The sequence below is a fragment of the Aspergillus pseudonomiae genome (assembly GCF_009193645.1).
Source record: "Aspergillus pseudonomiae strain CBS 119388 unplaced genomic scaffold BDV37scaffold_18, whole genome shotgun sequence".
Classification (NCBI taxonomy): domain Eukaryota; kingdom Fungi; phylum Ascomycota; class Eurotiomycetes; order Eurotiales; family Aspergillaceae; genus Aspergillus; species Aspergillus pseudonomiae.
Window position 1 is genome coordinate 213,794 of NW_022476010.1, and position 18,435 is coordinate 232,228.

Below are 18,435 nucleotides of genomic sequence, written 5' to 3' on the forward strand. Positions count from 1 at the left end.
TATCCATTCTATTATATTGTTCATATCTCTGGTACTGTCCTGTTAAGTTACCTACGTAGGTCATGCCCTAAGCATGCAGGTTTCCGCGTTAATGCAGCTGCTACTGCATATCGGAGGCAAATGATCTGGGGAAGCGGGATATCCCAGCTTAGTTTGGATCGCAAGGGAATGAGTAGTGATTAGTAGGCTGTTGTGTGGAAGTATACGATGAGATGTTCTAGGGATTGACCAATTTTCCAAGTAGTCCAGTTGATACAGTATTGCCCCATGTCTGCCAGTAGATTCGAGATATAGATCAGGCATGTTGTGAATTGTACGAGTTAATGACCACGATTCAGGGGAGGATCCATGTAGCCAAAGTGCAGGTATCATAGTCTAGGGATGAATGTTCAACTTCCGCTTGTGGCTTACAGAGACAGTTAACTACGTGCTACAACTAAAAGGAGCATGGATATAAGTGCAGGTTATAAACATTGGTATATTTACACCGTTTGATTCATAAATCATTGCGAAACGAATACATGACTTTTCTATCCGTCTTCGTCACATCATCACGCATAACAGGGCCGACCCTGATGCGCTCCGGAGGGGTATCTTCTATCAGTCAACCATAAAACCTTTTGAGTAACCAGTCTATCCATTAAATATTTGTTGAATCGTCAAGCCATCATGTCGGGTAAGCTTTACAGCTGCTCAACCCAAGGAGCAGCGCCGGGCTGCATCTGGTTCAGCCACTTGACAAGCTCGACGAGCTCGGCGCGGCGCTCGTCCTCGAGCTGATCCTCGTCACCGCAGAGGACAGACTGGAAGATGGGCAGGAATTGAGGGGTAAGCTCGCGGGTGGTAGGGTCTTCCCACTTGTCTAAAGTGGAGTTAGCAAAGGGCTCACGAAAAAGAAAAGTTGGGGATACATACACAGCTGACAGATCATGCGGTACAGGGGGTCGTTCTCCTCGTAGTCGTTCTTCAAGGGGAGAAGCTTGACCAGAGCAGGCAGGACGTCCTTGAGGGGAACGCTGTCACGGTGCTTGAGGATCATGCGGCTGAGACAGCCAGTGGCGTTGTCCTGGAGACGGGAGACATCCATGTGCAAGCAGGCCTCGAGACGGCTCAGGATGGTGGGGAACTCCTTGACTATCTCGGGAGCGGTAGAGTGCTCAACGAGACGGCCAACGGCATAAGCGGCGTTGGAGCGGGTCTGAGGATCCTCATCACCAAGGCGGTGCACCAGCAGCTTCATGAAGGCAGAAGTGTAAGGGGTCACAGCAGCGCCCATGCCATTGATGCACTCGGCGAGAACACCGACAGCGGTGGCACGTTCAAGAGACTCAGTGCTGCCGGCGTAACGGATGATAGTCTTCTCGAAGACCTTCCAGAGCTCGGCGAAGCTCTCACCAAGGGCAGCAGCCATACCGGAAACGACATCAAGACCAGTGTCGACAACGACCCAGTCAAACTCAGAAGACTCCTCACCGGCGTCGATAGAATCGTCGTCAGGGCTGAACTCCAGCTGGCAAGGGTGCTTCTTCGTGATGATGTCGGTGACCATCGTGATGACGTTGTGGAGAGTAGTCTCGTTGGCAATCAGAGAAGGACCGCAGTAGCGCAGGTTCTCAGCCATGTTGCGGTTGATGTCGGCGACGGTAGCCCTAGGAGGTGGCAGGTTAGAAGCAATGCCAACACACAATGTTCACGCAAGCAAAACATAAAAACAGTCAAGAGTTCAGATGTGAGATAATCGCCGTTTACATCAATCACACTTTTTGTGTGTCTGAGTGAGCTGGGTAAACGAGTGTGTTCATCATTGTAGGTGCCAGGAATGAAACAATTTCAAAGCCTGTCAAGAAAAAACAAACATAAGCAATAAGAGAGTATACGTACCGATCATCTTCCTCAGTCCACATGCGGATAGTGCAAGTCATAAGGATTTCACCGAACTTCTTGACCTCCTTGGCAGGCTCGACCTGGAGAGGCAGGCCGGGCTTCCACTTGGCCATCTGGCCGTTCTCCTCGGCAATGGCGAAGAGCATAGCGTAGGAGCGGTGGAGGGTGCTGATGGTGCTCTTACGAACACCTTCGTAAGGGTGCTCGGCAAGGGGCAGAACCATCTCGATGGTCTTCTCGAAGTAAGGCAGGTAGGCGGACTTGGTGTGGGTAACGAGATCACCAATGACCTCAACAGCAATTTCCTTCTCAAGAGACAGGGGAGTGGTGGCAGTGATGTCATCCCAGCCATCTTCGTCTTCGAGGTCGACGTCTTCAATCTCGCCATCCTCGCCAACAGGCTCGTCATCGTCAGCGCTGGCAACCTTGACCTTGCGGCCACCAACAGTCACCTCCTGGCCGACCAAGTCCTTGGCAGCCTCGCCGAAAGAGACTTCAAGATCAGTCTCATCCTGCTCGATACAGGCAAAGAGACCCTTGACGACACCGTCGAGGAAGGCAGAGAAGTGCTCAGCGTAAACCTTGGACATAGCGCCCCAGAAGATGTAGGTGCTCTCCTTGAGGCGCGAGTGACCAAGGTGCAGAGCCTCTTCGGTTGCGCGCATGAGCGGCTCGACGTATGGCTGGTAACGCTCAGCACCGGCGGCAGCGGCCATCTCGCCCATGGCGTCGGTCACGCTAGCGCGCAGGTCGAGCTCTTCCTCGCTGTCCTTGACAGTGGCAAACTCCTGCAGCAAGTGCATGGACTCGTCGAAGAATGGCAGGAAGGAGTCACCGGCAGAGGAGGCCAGAGAGCCAAGTGCACCAGCAGCCAGGCCCTTGATTCTGAAGTCGGGGTGCTTGAAGAGCTTATGCAGGATAGGAACCAATTCACCCTGGTAAGGAGCAACGTCCTTCTCATCAAGGCCGTCGACGACTGCGTCGATAGCACTGATGCCGGCCTTCATGATATCAATGGTTGGGCCATCTTCCTCACCCTTGTACTCTTGCATAGCACTGGCAAGGTTCTGGAAGAGCAAGGGCATGAGCCTCTCGTGCTCCTGGCTCAAGTCCTCAGCCAGGTCATCGGCAAGACGGGCCACAGCGTGCAATGAGGCCTGACGAACCTTGGGCTCGGGGTCACCCAAGAGCTGGAGGACCATGGGGAAGATCTCCTTCATCTGAGTGCTGATGAAGTCGGGGGCACCCTCAACACACATACCCAGAGCCATGATACCGGCACGACGGTAGTCGGGGTTGGTGTTGTTGAAGTACTGGCCCAAAGAGTGCAGGAGGGGCACGACGACCTGGCTTGGAGGCAGGCTCTGGGCCAGCATATCGAGCAGACCAAGAGCGGAGCGCGCCGGGGTGATGTCATCATCAAGGACGGAGGTATCGCCCAGCTCAGTGACGATGTGGAGAGCAGTGCGAGTGAGCTGCTCACCGACACGCATAGCCTGCACCTTGAGCTTGCGGTACTGGACACACTGCATCAGGAAGCTGATAGCCTGGGTACGGGTGTCCTCCTCAACCTCAGTGTTGGCAGAGATTTCGTTCATGAAGACAACGAGGTCCTTGAGGTGCACCGTCAAGAGGGCCGGATCACAGCCAAGGATAGTCTGGAAGACTTCGAAAGCCTGCATCACACGGTCCTCCTGGGTCTGATCGATTGACTCCTTGAGAACAGCGACCATGGAGGGGATGAGCTGCTGGAAAGCCTTAACAGGACCCACATCCTCTTCCGAATCGAGGTGCATGGCAAGTCTACCGAGAGCCAGCAGGGTGTTGGTACGAACTTCCTCACTCTCTGGGTCGGCAATAGTCTTGCCGAACAGGTTGAAGAGATCCTGGAATTTCTCCTCGAATCCCTCACCCAGAGTCTCCAGAATGGTAAACAGGATGTAGATGGCCACGGCACGCTCGTCCTTGTTGCCGGTGCTACCGGCCTGAATCAAGAAGTTGGGGAGTTCGGCCCATTCGCCATCGTTCAGGTCCACCTTGGCAACAGCCGAGATGACACGAGCGATTGAGTGACGGACGAGGGAAGAGCCCTCGCCAAGGGTGGAACGGAGCAGTTGCTCGCGGATTTGAGGCTTCTGGCCGGCCTGCACAGAAACCCAGTGCTTGTTCACCAGGGAGCGAGCCTCGACAGCAGCGAGCTGCTTCAAGTTGGCGTCCTCATGTCCAGTAGCGATCTGGATGAGAAAAACCAGGGACTCCGGCTTGTTATAGAATTCGCGCTGCAGGATACCCGTCGCTTCCTTCACATTTCCCTGGGCGGCTGGAAATTGTCTCGTCAGCATTCCTCATTGCCTGATTTTGCATGATTGGTCACTTACGGTTCAGGACGATCTGCAGTTGCTGCAGGAATTTCTGCTGATCCATGATGGATCAAAAGCACACAACTTTTTAAGGATAGAAAATAAAAACAATTGCGGGGGTTGTCCCAGACCCTCGACAACAATCGAGGCTCCTTTTCACAGGGACTATATGAGCTGTCTGCGCAAAACAGAAAGCTCACAAGGGTATCACAAGAAAGAAAAGAAAAGAAAAAAGGAAAAGAGATGTGAAAAAAGAAGAACAAAAGAAAAGGGGAGATGAAGAAAGGAAAGAGAAAGGACGAGAAGGAAAAAAAAATATAAGGAGGGAGGGGAAGGGGAAAAAAAAAAAAATTTTGGGTCCACTGGACACAAGCGGAGTGTAGAAAATAAAAAATAAAATCAAAAAAAATTATTGACTATTGGCGTTAACCCGTTTCGGACAGGTTACTACGCTTAATCCAGTTAGGAGCGCGTCGCTTCACGTGTCGCTGCCCAACCGCGACTCTTTTTTCCATGATTTTCGTTCATTCAATCTCCTAATTTATGGGATGTTCTCGAGGATGACTTTCCGTCTCGTAATTGAAACACGTCTCGTTTATTACCGCTTTATGTAACATACCCCAAGTTCACTGTATACATTCACCAAAGTAAAGAACGTTCCAATTCCCAACACCGTTCCATCCTGATAACTCCGTATGCACCCCGCAACAGCTAAACAAAAGCTGGGAGTTGACGGGGCTCCCGAGAGTCCCATGGTCCGTAAAAGCGTCAAGCAATCATTGTATCATAGTATTGTATGTCTAATATCCATCTGAGTCGTAATCGTCATCAACCAGCAGAGAGCGATAGCCACGGGAGGCAAGGTTCTCCTCAAGGCCACCATCCGAGCCGGGATCGGCATATCCTAGAACCATGGTCAGTTACCAGTCGCCATGACACCGGGAAAAGCTAGAAACATTGACAAGAACTTACCCTCTCCTCCGAAATAGCTCAGGGCTACGGGCAAGAAGATGAGCGCATGGGTAGCCGCGAACAAGATCAGCGCCAGCCACACACGGAAATAGTAAATCTCGAAAATCTTGCTGCGGGTAAAGGCTAACACACAGACCCCGAGCAATTTAGTCACGGTGATGCCGCTGAAAACACTGCCTCCGACATTGACCAACGCAGTCCAAGCCCGGGCGTCTTTGCCGCGGAACTTAGTGGGCACCTTGTCTAAGATCACCCGAGACGGGAACATGAACGCGCGCGCGATATGCGCACAGAACTCGACCCCAATACCAACACAAATGATCAAGTTCACCAGCGACACAGCGTTCAGCGACACCCCGGAGATGGCCATCGAGCCGATGATATCGACCACTATCATCACAACGGTGCCAGTCACCACGGCCCCCGTAGCGACGGAGCCTAGAATGGCGGAGGTCAGGAGGAAGATGATGGCGACAGCAGATCCGAGTAGGATACCGGTAAGCTGAACAATGGAAATGTACTGATCAAAGAATATGTACGTCTTCGAGTAGGGAAACACGTCGATACCATGCTCTTCTGAGATACCCTGCGCAATACGACGAGCTGATTTGTACGATTTAATAAAATCATCCTGCGTCCGGAGAGGTGTATGCGTTGTTCTGAAATGACTGGCGTTGGTCATGATTCGCTTCGAGTCGAGGACAAGAGCAGTGCTGTACGGAGCTTTCCCTCCCAGCGGACAAGATGCGTCTGTAGGGGCATCGATCCATTTTTGCGCGTAGCGGACAAATTCCTCACCTTCTGGCATACCGTAGAGGGAAATGTTCCATGCTGGATTCCTGTCTTCGAAGCAAAGCTGGCCATCTTCCTTGCAGCAGTCCTGCTGGGGATTAAGCCAGTAGAAGAAATCATCAATCCAGCTGGCGGTAGATCCTGAGATATACGACACCTCGGGCCGTTTAGACTCCTGTTCCAATACGAACGGCAATGAGAACTCTTCACAAGTCGTGAACCGACCACAAAGCTGCTGCTGATGGCTCCGCGCGGTGATGTTCACATTGCGAGTCACGAAATACACCGGAGGGCCGCTTCCAAAGTACTTATTCAAGTCGTCAAAATACTGGATGAGGTAAGAATCACTGGGCAGCGCGATACGCTGGTCCAAACCAAGCGCTACCTCGGGAATGAGAGCCAATCCAGCAGTGAAAAGGCCCAGGAATACAATGATGACGGCAACCTTGACCTTACGAGTGAGGAGAAAGTTGGCGTAAACCTTGCGAATGATCTTCTGCAGAAAGCTTTCTCCATCCTGATCATCGAAGACTTGATCTTCCGACATCCCAGAATGCGCTTTGCGGACCGTAATGCATGGGAAGCAATCTGCGCGGAGGCTTTCCACACGTCTCTGGTTCAACGCAAGCACAGATATGAACATAGTAATCTGCAAAACGGCGTTGATGAACACCGCCCCCGCGGCGTACACGGCGAAGTTCTTGACGGCCGGCATTCCGACGAAAGCACCCAGAGCGAAGGCTACCGTTTCGGTAAGGGAGGACAAGAAGATACTGGGGCCAATGCGGCCCGCAGCCCGAGCGATTCGCTCGTCGATCTCTTCGTCAGGATGGCTGACGTTGATCCGTTCGAATTCATGAACAATCAAAAAGATATTATCCACGCCGACAGCCAACACCAGGAACGGAATGACCTCTGCGATGATCAATGTTGCCTTGACGCCCGTCGCGGAAAATAGCCCGACAGAAGCGGACACCGACATCAAGACGATGACAATGCCCACAATGCCCAAGGTGAATTTCGACTGGACTAGAGCGTTCGCGGGATTCGTAAGTAACGATTTCCACGTCACGGTGACGGAGCCCAAAGCCAAGGATGCGTATATGAACATGATAATGTAGCTGATAACGACGATCTTTGCGTCTGTGTTGCTCGATTTGTTGAGCTCCTGCTCAACGCTAATTTCGGCGTTGAAAGACACGCGCAAACCACGCTCCTTAGCCTCCTCTTGGACGACCCCAAGAACACCCTTGAAGCTGTCTTCCCAGTCGATCGCATTCGCTTCGTCTTCGGTCCCTTGGGCATGATTATTAACCACCCATGTAGCGATCAGTGCTCGAGCGTCAAACACATCCCCCGATTCTTCATAGCCGCCCAAAATCATTTCTGGCTTGAGAGGCTGCCCGAACTCAGGAAGGCAGCTTACATCACCGGGAGATTCGGCACAATGCCTTACGCGTTCTTTCCAGGTATCAGGGTCGAGGTTATATATCGAACCACCAAAATAACCAGTCACGGAATCAACCACACAAGCGTCACCGGTAGGTTTGAAGCAGATATCATCCAGAATAATTCCACGGTCTAGCGATATCACCCGGCGGACTCGGGACTCGACATCAAACCACCAACTCAAGGTATCATAGGTAAGAACGGGGCCACTCTCATTCACAAGGAAAGCCTGCTCTGCACGATAGAAGGGGCCAAAATTGGCGTCGAAGTATTGCTTCTCCTGGAAGGCTGCTGATGTAGGGCTCACCCACAATCGCACTGGGTCGGTCTCCACAGCGAACCTCAGCCAGCCCAGGCTTAACAGCCCTACTGCTATAATGCTAGACACGATGGTAATCGCGGGGAACCGGGCGCATGTGCCACCAATCCGGTTGAAAGAACGGTCCAATACGGAGTTCGGTTTATAAACACCTTTGGGCTGCTCGAGGTAGCCTCCCGCGTGAACAATATCGCCTTCGTCTTCGTCGTCGCTCGGCGTCGGGTCCTGCAGAAGCCGGACTCGTTCCGGTTTGCGGTGGCGCCGTTCTTTATACGTGAAGTAACTCGAAAGAGCCACAACGAATAGCAGAAAGATGGAGTAAATCAGAATCACGGCAAAGGACAAGCAAGGTAAAAGGCCCACATGGCATTGCTTGTCCGTTTCCACTGCGGGCAGCTGTGGACACACATCGGGGCAGTCCACGCAGGAGCAACGGAAGGCTTCATCTGAGTCATTACATGCCTTTGGCTTGATGGGCAGAGGATGCATTCCCTGAGGATCCGGACCGGCGGGCTCGGTTTTGAAGTTTATCTGAAAAGGGCTACCCAAAAGCTTCTTGTCTCCCAGAAACTTGAGAAAATGCGTATAATCCTTTGCGCCGCCGCCGATGAAGTCCATCGCCCTACCACCTGATGCACCATTCTTCACGTTCTTGCAGCTTTCGTAGAATCCACTTTGGTATTCTTCCGACCAGATGTTGTCTAGTTCGGTCACCAAAGATTTCCCCGATCTGCTGGTCTCGGTCTCCGTGACATTGATAAAGAGAGACTGGTCCGGAGAGCAGGTGAAAGTGCAGAAGATATTGAAGAAGTTCTCTCTGCACGCAGGACAGGAGGCGATGATACCCTCGGCAAGCTTCAAGTTCCTGGAGAGCGCATCGATCTAACCACGGAACAATTAGGAATGCAGTTCAATATGTCAATTACTGTGACATATCACATCTGACACGTACCTGCTCATCTTTACAGCACACTGGGCCTTCCTCCCACTTACTGCCACATAAATTCACAAGTTTCTTCCTCACCGCCGTTTCCGGTTCCTCTGCGACACCATTATCTGGACATGGTAGGTCTCCGCCAAAGATGGACTTCTTCCCACAGTGTCCTCGAATAGCACAGCGCCCTTTCTCATGTAGAGCGGTCTCTCCCTGAGCCAATGATTGTGATATGAAGACCGAGCCGAGGCTAGCGATCACGGGGACGAAGCGGAGTCCCCGCATGGTTGGGAACAGGGTTGTAGAGACGGGATCGGTCGGAAGCGTTTGGATGAGGACTGGTCAGATTCATTCAAGGCGGGTAACAGGCGAGGAAAGTAGCCGGGGCTTTATTTGGAATATAAAGTTAGGAATAATGGCGTTGCCACGTACGGCAGGGGTGCTGCGAAACAAGGACTCCGACGGCAGTGGACGCGTGATGTCAATGCGATTCCTGAGGATGGTATATATTCGTAGTATAAAGGGAAATCAACTAGACGAGATCAGCTATCCATGGATGATAGGATGAATCCAGCTCATTCCATCAACCATGCAAAGCAATGGAAAAGTGGATGAAGAATTGAGTTGGAAGTTGGGGGAGTGACGTGATGATAAGAAAGGGAAACGGAAAAGCGGAGAGACATCGCATGAGATCACTACGTAAGGCGGAGAAACGTTTGCGTTGCGTTGTTCCTCGGGTTGATTGGCCTTCATGCCTCAGGACTCCCTTTCCGCGCACTAACGTCAGGCACCTGGATCATCAGGCACACACCCTCCATGGCGTGCGGAAAGGCTGATAATACGGATTAATTATGTCCATCATATTTTATCCTAAGTGGTGAATCTTAATTCCATTCTCTTTGATCATCTCTCAAAATTCTTTTCATCTGTATGACTTTTGGGTTATCTAACCCCACTTTATCACATTGAAATATATATCTTTCGCTGTCAATTAACACACTCAATGGTTCAGCTTAAGACTTAACATCACCTACATGTCGTGCAGGACCCGAGGGAGCTTATCCTTGGATTAGATAATTTATTAGTATTCCCTCCAGAAAAAACAGATATGGACCACCGAGGTCTTTCATTACTGAACCTACCGTACCGAACTGTTGTCATTCCACGGAAGAAAATGGGTTTGAGTCAACATTTCAAGGTGAACATTTCGAGTGTCGATGTGTGAAAAGCCGGTTACACGAGATGAATATGGTGTGTAAAGCACAATGGCCCAAGGGTCACAAATGAGCGTCTCTGACGTAAATGTATCACAGAGCATGAAACACAAATGCACCAGGCCAAACTCAACATCAAGGAGACTAAAACCAGCCACTTGGGTAACGACAAGTAAGCCCTTTTGTTAACAGCCTAATTTCTTGGGCATTCGGAAACGTTCAATAACAAGGCTACATGGGCAGTAGACTGGTAACAGAGTCTGAAGCCGATGAACAATCTCTGATCGTGTATGTATGCCTGCCCGAGCGAGAAATGTATCACGCAATGAAGGAACATACCAATCGTGGGTATGGCATCCCCATATCTATGTCTCAGGCGAAATTTGGCCTGGGTAGCCGGACAGTACCCATAGTTATAACAGGAAGCGTTTCGCCAGAATATGGCTCTGGAGTGTATCAATATGCGAGTGCAGATTGACCGCTCCGAAGATTTTGACGGGATCAGCCGCCTTATTCCCACGGCTTTATCCATCCTACTCGGCAGTAATGTTCCTATCTCTTATATGACCAGGAAGGGACATTCCACCCCCCCAGTGGACCCGGTCATTCGAGGGAGCGACCAGGAAGGACTACCAATATACAGGTTCTCGAATACAATGTGGAATCGCCCAGACTAACACACGCGCATGGCTCGAAGGTGCCCTATGGACCTGTGTATTCTCCTTTCTTTTGTTAACTGAGTGGTGCTCTCCAGGATTGGCCTACCAAGACGTCAATAGAACGGCTTGTAGCGTCCTTGAACAGTGAAGTTGATCGTAAGAGTGACATGTTTCGGGCTTGTAATGCGACTCTCCTGGATTCATGTCTTCGAGGGAGCCTTGATAGGGGGTATATTGCATCGCATACTTTCCTATGGCATCAAATACCCAGGAATAAACCATTCAACACGACATGTAATGTCTCGAAAATGCGCCGCTGAAGATTTAGTTCTCACTACTCCATGGTCAATCTTCAAAGCCACCAGAGTTCTGCGATTGTAAAGTACTCGTCATGGACGACGACGTGCCAAGGGAGCCAGAGGAATTCTGGCACAAAGAGTATACCACTACGGAGCATAAAAATCTCCAAACGATAAACTACAACGGTGAACTGGACAGAACAGTGGTTGGTCCCCATCGAACGTACCTTAAAAGCTCTAAAGAGCCCAGGGAGCCCAGATAGCCCAGAGGAGGAAAACCTGATACTTCTTATCATTCGAATGGTATCTAGCCTCCTTATGAATTACTTTCCGGAAGAGTATGGATGGAAGTGGGATACGGTGGCAGTGGAGGAGGAGAGGAAAGATGAATCTGTGTATCTTGTCGAATGCCACGACGGCAAAGACCCCACTGAGCATTTGCTAGTTCTAGTCTTGCCAGATGGTCCCCATGGACCCCACCTCATACATTCTATCTAGAGGTTCCAGAAGATCTTCCAGTCGCGATTTGGTATCACACCACAAGATGAAGAGTGGCCTGGTTTGGTGTGGGGGGCAATCTTCCAAGGTGCAAGAGCTCTCTTCTATCAGTATGAAAAGGGAGGAGAGATACGACCATTAGTTGACCCACGAGGTGAAAATGGGCCATACTCCATACGCAATGATTGTGGCGTGATCCATTTTCTCCTGGAATCAATAAGTCACGAACGAAGCAATCGTTATCGAGTATCCTGGAAAGGACTGGCCAGATCCAGAGATTCTAATCGTCCTCATGGTCGACTATCATCGCGTCCATGAGGAGTGAGTCTTGGGATGGGATTACAAAACAAAGCTGAAGGGGACAAGTCATGGGAAACTATTCGGAGACCGCATGACTTGGGCCGGAGGACCTTCTTATGATGTCAAAGCCTTTTCTTTAATTTAGCCATAAAAAAAGACTGCAAATCATGGATTGAAACTGAGCGAACTCCCTTTTGACCTGTGCGTTGTAGATGCGATGAAGTATAGCGAGCTAACCTGATGGGAACTAGCTTGCTGGTTATGTATCTGAATATGGACTAGCTCCGGAGTAGATAACGTGACCGGAGCCGATGTACCAGGTGGGAAGACTGATGACATCCATTTGAGATCCAGCTGAATAATGAACGACCAAGAGACTCCAGAACACTACGTAGTTGATTAAAGTATGTATGAGGCAATTTTTGAACATAATACTATGCCAAGACTCGAACCCGCCCTAAATTGTTCTGTATACCAACGCTGACTATCAACAGGACCCTCCAAAGCCGAACATGAGTGAAAGAGCCCCGGAGATAATATTCAGGTCAGGAAATGTTCCGGTCCGCTTTTTCAAAGCCTGCCGATGGTGTAGAAAGCAGAAGATGCGCTGTGATGCACGGACCCAAGTTCCCTGTTTCCGCTGCCGTTCGGCTGGTCGAGATTGTATTTTGGATCCGATGGAGGACGGGAGACGACGCAGCGAGCGTCGGAAGAAGACCGGAACCCCATCAACACGGTATGCGCCTCCACAATTGGTTGTTCTCCTTTTGATCGGTCCTCAGCTTATATAATCGTATAGAGGACATGGGGTCACTTCCCCATGGGGTCATGGCAGTGGTCTGAACACGCCCGAATCAAGAGAGCGAGAATATTCGCCGGTCTCAGCAAGGGATACTGCCTTTCACGATGCCTCAATAGACTCCTTGCCGGGGCCTTCGGCTTTAGAAGACCTACGAGCGTCTCAGACTGCTGATCAAAATGGACCGGAATCTCAACAATTAAGCCCCAATGATATGATTGCCCCGGTTGGAGCAATGCATTCCATGTCAGTTAACCTGTTAGGGTCCAACAACGTAAGTCTGAATAGTTTGCAAAAGGTGTCATGACACGACTAAGCTAGGTAGATATTTATGGATAATCCAGCCAACGGTGACACGAAAGGCGACATAGTAACGCGAGGCATCGTGACTGAGGAGCGAGCTCGAGTTATGTATGAACGGTACGTCTACTCTGTACGAGGTCGGACTAGTGCTTGGCTAGAAGTGTAGAGTGATACTCAACTTCTTCTCGCAGGTTCATGGGTGGAAGCAAGAATTTTCTGCCGTTGTTCGACCCAATTCGAGACACCTTTGACTCCATCCGGTCACGGTCTGTATTTTGTTTCACAGTCATCATCTATCTTGCCAGTCGCGCTGTGACAGACTTGCGCAGCGACACACATTTGCAACGGGTGCTCCAAGATGAAGCGCAGCGACTGGCCGAGGATGGCTTCTTCGAACGACCTACGAAGCTTGAGGCGGTGCAAGGAATGATCCTACTGGCGGCATACTCTGAGAAGACATGGTTTTCTACAGCGCTCATCCTCCGGACAGCTCTGGACTCCGGCCTAGAAAAGTCATTGGATACGTTGCTGTCTCAAGAGAACGTTCCCCGGAGCTCCCTAACCGCCTCTATGGCAGATCGTCAGTTGGTATGGCAGACAAGGACCTGGTTGATTAGCTTCACTCTGGAATTGGACGTAGCATCGGGCACTGGGCGTAAATCACGCATTGCGGAGGTGGATATTATGAAGTTGCGCAAATTCCTTGAGTATCCTCTCTCACTACCATGCGATATGCGCACGGTCTGCATTATTGAGCTTCATCAACTTCGAGGTTTGGCGGCATTCTAGTTGACCTTTTTGTTCTACAAACTGACCTGGCTGCAGGCCAGTCCCGGGTCATCATTGAGAACTCAGCGACCATCGACGACATCGTCTCAACTGAACTGCCAGCTATCATGGCACGGTTGCAGAACTGGTGGACTACGTGGGACGATATTCACAACAGTATGCTCCCATTCTCTACACAGGACCTCAAAAAAATCATTCTGACCCCATTCTGCGTAAAGATAATGGATTTCATGCAGGAGCCTTTCAGCGCAGCAGTCTAAAACTTATGCTCAATTATGCTAGGATATTCGTTCTCTGCGCTTCGCTGACACGTATTCAGAAACTACAGTCGGCTGCTTCTGCCTCTGATTCTGAAACTATGGACCAGCGCGTTCTAAACCTATGGCAGTCCCTTGTGACCACGATCATGGACCTAATAGCATTCATCATCACAGAGCCGGCCTACCGCTGTCAATTACAATGGGCCCCGACGTACCCAGCGCTGTCGATCGCTTTTGTCAGTAAGTTGTCATCACCCGCTATGATTCCAGAGCACAGGTGTTGAATGGCGAGTCTGACAAATCAGCAACCTTTGCATTGCGCATCGCACGGTGGCGCCCAACGCTCATTGATCAGGATTTACTGCTGGAACGAGTACACCATATCTGCGAATTTCTTAAACAACCGCCGTATCCGGACATTCACCGCACAGTCTCCCTCTTTGTGAACTACGCCCGCGCTTTGATCGTGAGTCAGCGCCCACGAAGTCATGACAGTGCAGATGCACCCAATATGCCCGAGCATGGGGACGTGCAGGAACCTCTAATTGGACGCCCTGATGCCCCCGAGGTTGCCATCCCTCCAACAGGACTGGCTCCACTGGAAGATACCAGCTACAGACCCGGCGCGGCCTTCCCAAGTGATAAGGACACAAGTGCGGTATCGATGCCAAGTAACGACAAAGCTGCGATATCTAGACCGCCTCTTTCCAGATTTGCTGCTACTATGGAAGCGCCCAACTGGACCATGTCGAACCCCATTGCGGATTCATTTGGGCTTTTTGAGGAGGGCCAAAATGATCTATTTGACTTCTTGCCAGTGATGCCTTCTTTGCCACAATGATGCTTGCCTGCTTTTCTGTACGAGAGTTGAATTGACTAGTCTTCTACGAATACCATTGGGAGTGTCAAGGTAAATTTCTGTTCTGGAAGTATCTGAGTTTTTCGGTATGGGCCGGTGGACTGAAGCTTTAGAACTAGAGCTGGTAGAGCAAATCATGTTGTTGGGCAGGAATCCACTATGTCGTTGCGCCTGACGATCAACACACACTAGATCCAACAAGAAGAATCCCAAAGGGTAGAAGCGCATGAGACTTCACAACGGAGGCGGACGTCGCCGGTCCTGGTCGGCGCCGCGTTACTATCCACCGGTCCCGACCCGGCCCCGGTCCCGATGCTGAAGTATAGACGCCGTTCATTGGTACATGATTATTCATAAAAAACCTGATGGCTTTGTGAGATATCGCACACTGGTCTAGTCTCATGGTCTAGCCTCTATGAGTCAATTTTCAGTGTGTTTCTTATTCCGTCCGGTAAGCCTAAGCGCCAAAGATGTTCACTTATATAGCCTTGGGTCTCCGACTTCCGAATGCGTTGGAATGGATTAACATAGCAAACTTGACTGGCATTCTCCATTACGTGTACCTGGTCTCTGATACTTTCTTATATCATACAAAATGACAAAGGGTACAGAGCAATCAGTGATTGTTCAAACTTCTATTGTCGGGAATTCAGGTACGTTTGATCTTCCAGGACGTGGTTTTTTCTCCCAGCCCTAACACGACACATAATAGGGAGAGATGACGAAGTGGAGGCTGGCCCTTCTAAAATTTCCAAGATGAGCAGCAATAGATCAGACGAGCATTACAAGCTGGTTGAGTTGTCGGACCATGAGATACTTGTTGAATTCAAAGAGGGGTCGTCGGCGAACCCGAACAATTGGAACTTTGTATGTATTTTGTGTTTAGAATGTGCAGGGAAAGTACCAATAGGACTAACAAGCGCCTCTTATTTAGAATAAAAAGGTGTACAATGTTCTCATAGCGCTGTTTGTGGTTCTCAACAGCGGCGTATCATCCTCTCTACCCAGCAATGCGGTTCCTGCTATCATGGAAGATTTTCACCAGCACGGTGACGGACAGAAGGTCTTACCAACAGCCATATTTCTTATCGGGTATGTTGTAGGTCCTCTAGCTTTTAGCCCAATGAGTGAGACTATTGGTCGGAAGCCGGTCCTCACTTGGTCCTTTACTGTCTTTGTCCTGGCAACTCTCGCCTGTGCTTTGGCACCGAATTGGCCCTCACTCCTAGTCTTTCGAGCCATCTGTGGCACTATGGGTGCTGCGCCGCAGACTGTAATCGGTGGAGTATACGCGGATATGTTTTCGGACCTACGGAGCCGGGGACGGGTGATGGCCTTCTATATGTCGGTACGTCAAACAAGTAGAAGGCTTATCCGTTCTCCAATGTCGCTTTCTAACATAGATGGCAGGCCGCAAGCTTCGGTCCAATTGTTGGGCCGATAATCTCTGGCTGTTCAGTCCAGTACGGCTGGCGATGGACCTTTCGCATTGACCTAATCTTTGCCGGTATTTCCTGGATAGGCCTTATGTTTATGTCAGGTATGAACATTCAGTTCTGATGACACCCGTTCACCATCATACTGGGTAAACGCTGACACAGTTAACTGCAGAAACCTTTGCACCGGTCATCTTGAAACGCCAGGCTACCAGACTAAGAACGGAGTCGGGGTGCAATTCTTATCTGTCTCGGCAAGAGCTACAAAATGGAGGCTTCCGATACAGCACTACCCAGATCATCACGCGTCCGATCACTATGCTTCTCTTTGAGCCCATCATTCTGTTCACGGCCCTCTATATATCTCTCGCGTATAGTCTGGTCTTCTTCTATTTCCAGGCGTATCCCATAATCTTTGAAGGTATGGTTGTCCAGCCCGATTCTCTCCTACTAACCCTATCCAACAAAAGTCTACGAATGTATAATAAGCACACACTCACTCGATACCATAGGCACCTACAACTTCGACGTCCAAACCACATCCCTCACCTACATCCCCAGTAAGTAACCCCCAAACCACTCCCCTATACCACCCCAAGCTAACCCGGACCCAAAAAGTCGGCATCGGCGCCGCCTCCTCTGGCCTAATCTCGCTATACTACGATACCATCTACGAGAAAGCCAAAACAGCCGGAAAGTCCTGGACGACCAGCCCCGAACTGCACCGGCTCCCCGTATCCTGCATCGCCGGACCCTGCCTCACAATCAGCCTATTCTGGCTCGGTTGGACCGCAAACCGCAACATCCACTGGATCGCACCGGTGCTCTCCGGCGTACTCTTCGGCGTCGGCTACCAAATGATCTTCATCTCGCTGCTTACCTACGTCACAGACGCATACAAGATCTACTCCGCCAGCGCCCTCGCCGCATCGGTCATTATGCGGAGTATCGTGGGTGCGCTGTTCCCGCTTGCTGCGGACCCGTTGTATTCGACTCTGGGTGTCGGGTGGGCTACCTCGGTCCTGGGGTTTGCTAGTCTGGCGTGCATTCCGATTCCGTTCGCATTACTTTATGCAGGGCCGTGGATTCGGAAGAGGAGTCCGTTTTGTCAGCGGTTGATGGAGGAGGATTCTTTGAAGGAGAGGGTGGAGAGGACCGTGGAGGGTGTTTAGTGTATGGGCTTGGATTGATGTTGTTGTTGATGACATGATGGCATGAATTTGCATTTCTAGGGTTCTGGGTTTGCATTGCTGAGTGGCGTTTCTAATTTTATTTTTTTTTAATTAAAAGTTGATACTTGTTGTCGTAGATAGTGCTTAATTTCTAATATGGGTATTGAATGAAATGGCTTTAGGAAACTTGAGGACTATGTATCAAGAGCCCTTATAAGGAAACCGAGGAGGGTAAGCTTCTTTTTTTAGGCCGTTGCGAGAGAAGAGGCCCCAGCAACTGTAGAACACTGGACATTAGGATTCTGCGTCTCCCAGTTGGTGGAGGGGATGTCACTAGGATAGAGCCTACGAAATTGTTCCTGTTATCTTGGATGATCTGTGGGCTGCAGTTGAGACGGAGGTGTATATAACGAAGAGGATCGTATAATTTGGTAGTTTTTTGGTTCGAGGAGGTAAATGGAGGTGGGTCTAGGGGTAGTTGATCAAGCATATGTGATGTCGAGTTTTATCGGGAATGCTTTTAAAACCGTCAATATAAGATATGCAAAAAGCGTGGAAAAAGAGGACGATACGAAGACGATCACGACTGACGGGATCGGTATTTGTGGACGAATATGGTATTGTATAACTGCCGTCAATGCTTCCAACACGTTGAGAATGATAGACTACCTTTGTGTTTAGACATGGTTTGTAGGTCTATAATCCCAGAATGAGAATGTTGTACTCGGTATGGAGTTAGGGCTATGAAGGGGTCGTGACATTCATAGATGTGCAGGTATTCTAGACTATAAAGTCAAATAAGCGAATATTTTACATCAATTCCTCGATGGTCTAACGGTCATGATTTCCGCTTGTCATCTCATACGAGAACAAGCGCGGGAGACCTGGGTTCGACTCCCAGTCGGGGAGATCTTTTTTTGCTCTTCCATTTATTGTTCCCCCACGCCAACTCTCTTTTTTCTCATGACTTGATGCTACAAACGCATCGAAATCCACTTTACTCAATATCTCAAGGTATTGTTAATCAACATATTACAACGACATGTATGGATTCCGTCATTTTAGTGAGCCGTTGCAAGAAATTTCTTGGAACCCGCGTGAAGCACCAGTTCAATACGAAATATATAGTTGTTATGC

At 50.0% G+C, this 18,435-nt stretch overlaps 4 protein-coding genes and 1 non-coding gene across 5 annotated transcripts; 3 read left to right on the plus strand and 2 right to left on the minus strand.

Annotated features, from left to right (window-relative positions):
- Positions 1–458: 458 nt before the first annotated feature.
- BDV37DRAFT_243392 (putative importin beta-4 subunit) lies at positions 459–4,591 on the minus strand. The gene is made up of 4 exons (XM_032081436.1): positions 4,263–4,591; positions 1,882–4,204; positions 916–1,649; positions 459–862 (listed from the first exon to the last, which is right to left on the minus strand). The coding sequence occupies exons 1-4, from the start codon at positions 4,306–4,308 to the stop codon at positions 684–686; spliced, it is 3,282 nt and encodes a 1,093-aa protein (XP_031943517.1). The 5' UTR covers positions 4,309–4,591; the 3' UTR covers positions 459–683.
- A 208-nt stretch (positions 4,592–4,799) lies between these two features.
- On the minus strand, positions 4,800–9,355 carry ncr1 (sphingolipid transporter NCR1). The gene is made up of 3 exons (XM_032081437.1): positions 8,729–9,355; positions 5,217–8,658; positions 4,800–5,148 (listed from the first exon to the last, which is right to left on the minus strand). The coding sequence occupies exons 1-3, from the start codon at positions 8,993–8,995 to the stop codon at positions 5,045–5,047; spliced, it is 3,813 nt and encodes a 1,270-aa protein (XP_031943518.1). The 5' UTR covers positions 8,996–9,355; the 3' UTR covers positions 4,800–5,044.
- A 3,002-nt stretch (positions 9,356–12,357) lies between these two features.
- Positions 12,358–14,672, plus strand: BDV37DRAFT_281111 (fungal specific transcription factor domain-containing protein; the record flags this gene model as incomplete). The annotated part of the gene is made up of 7 exons (XM_032086748.1): positions 12,358–12,416; positions 12,480–12,753; positions 12,805–12,899; positions 12,974–13,554; positions 13,608–13,727; positions 13,790–14,071; positions 14,137–14,672. The coding sequence occupies 7 exons, from the start codon at positions 12,358–12,360 to the stop codon at positions 14,670–14,672; spliced, it is 1,947 nt and encodes a 648-aa protein (XP_031943519.1).
- Positions 14,673–15,446: 774 nt separating this feature from the next.
- On the plus strand, positions 15,447–18,011 carry BDV37DRAFT_292414 (putative MFS multidrug transporter; the record flags this gene model as incomplete). The annotated part of the gene is made up of 7 exons (XM_032089175.1): positions 15,447–15,557; positions 15,625–16,038; positions 16,101–16,230; positions 16,302–16,547; positions 16,639–16,686; positions 16,745–17,271; positions 17,955–18,011. The coding sequence occupies 7 exons, from the start codon at positions 15,447–15,449 to the stop codon at positions 18,009–18,011; spliced, it is 1,533 nt and encodes a 510-aa protein (XP_031943520.1).
- Positions 18,012–18,118: 107 nt separating this feature from the next.
- BDV37DRAFT_t73 lies at positions 18,119–18,207 on the plus strand. Its single transcript has one exon. It is a non-coding gene; the product is annotated as a tRNA-Asp (tRNA).
- Positions 18,208–18,435: the final 228 nt, after the last annotated feature.

What these genes read in the sequence shown, in the direction of transcription:
- BDV37DRAFT_243392 (XM_032081436.1), bottom strand. Translation starts at nt 4,308, where the DNA reads ATGGATCAGCAGAAATTCCTGCAGCAACTGCAGATCGTCCTGAACC. An exon ending in ACTGCAGATCGTCCTGAACC is followed by an intron (nt 4,205 to 4,262) that starts GTAAGTGACCAA and finishes GACAATTTCCAG; the next exon opens with CCGCCCAGGGAAATGTGAAG. An exon ending in CCGCATGATCTGTCAGCTGT is followed by an intron (nt 863 to 915) that starts GTATGTATCCCC and finishes ACTCCACTTTAG; the next exon opens with ACAAGTGGGAAGACCCTACC.
- ncr1 (XM_032081437.1), bottom strand. Translation starts at nt 8,995, where the DNA reads ATGCGGGGACTCCGCTTCGTCCCCGTGATCGCTAGCCTCGGCTCGGTC. An exon ending in TGTGCTGTAAAGATGAGCAG is followed by an intron (nt 8,659 to 8,728) that starts GTACGTGTCAGA and finishes TTCCGTGGTTAG; the next exon opens with ATCGATGCGCTCTCCAGGAA. An exon ending in GAGCTATTTCGGAGGAGAGG is followed by an intron (nt 5,149 to 5,216) that starts GTAAGTTCTTGT and finishes CCATGGTTCTAG; the next exon opens with GATATGCCGATCCCGGCTCG.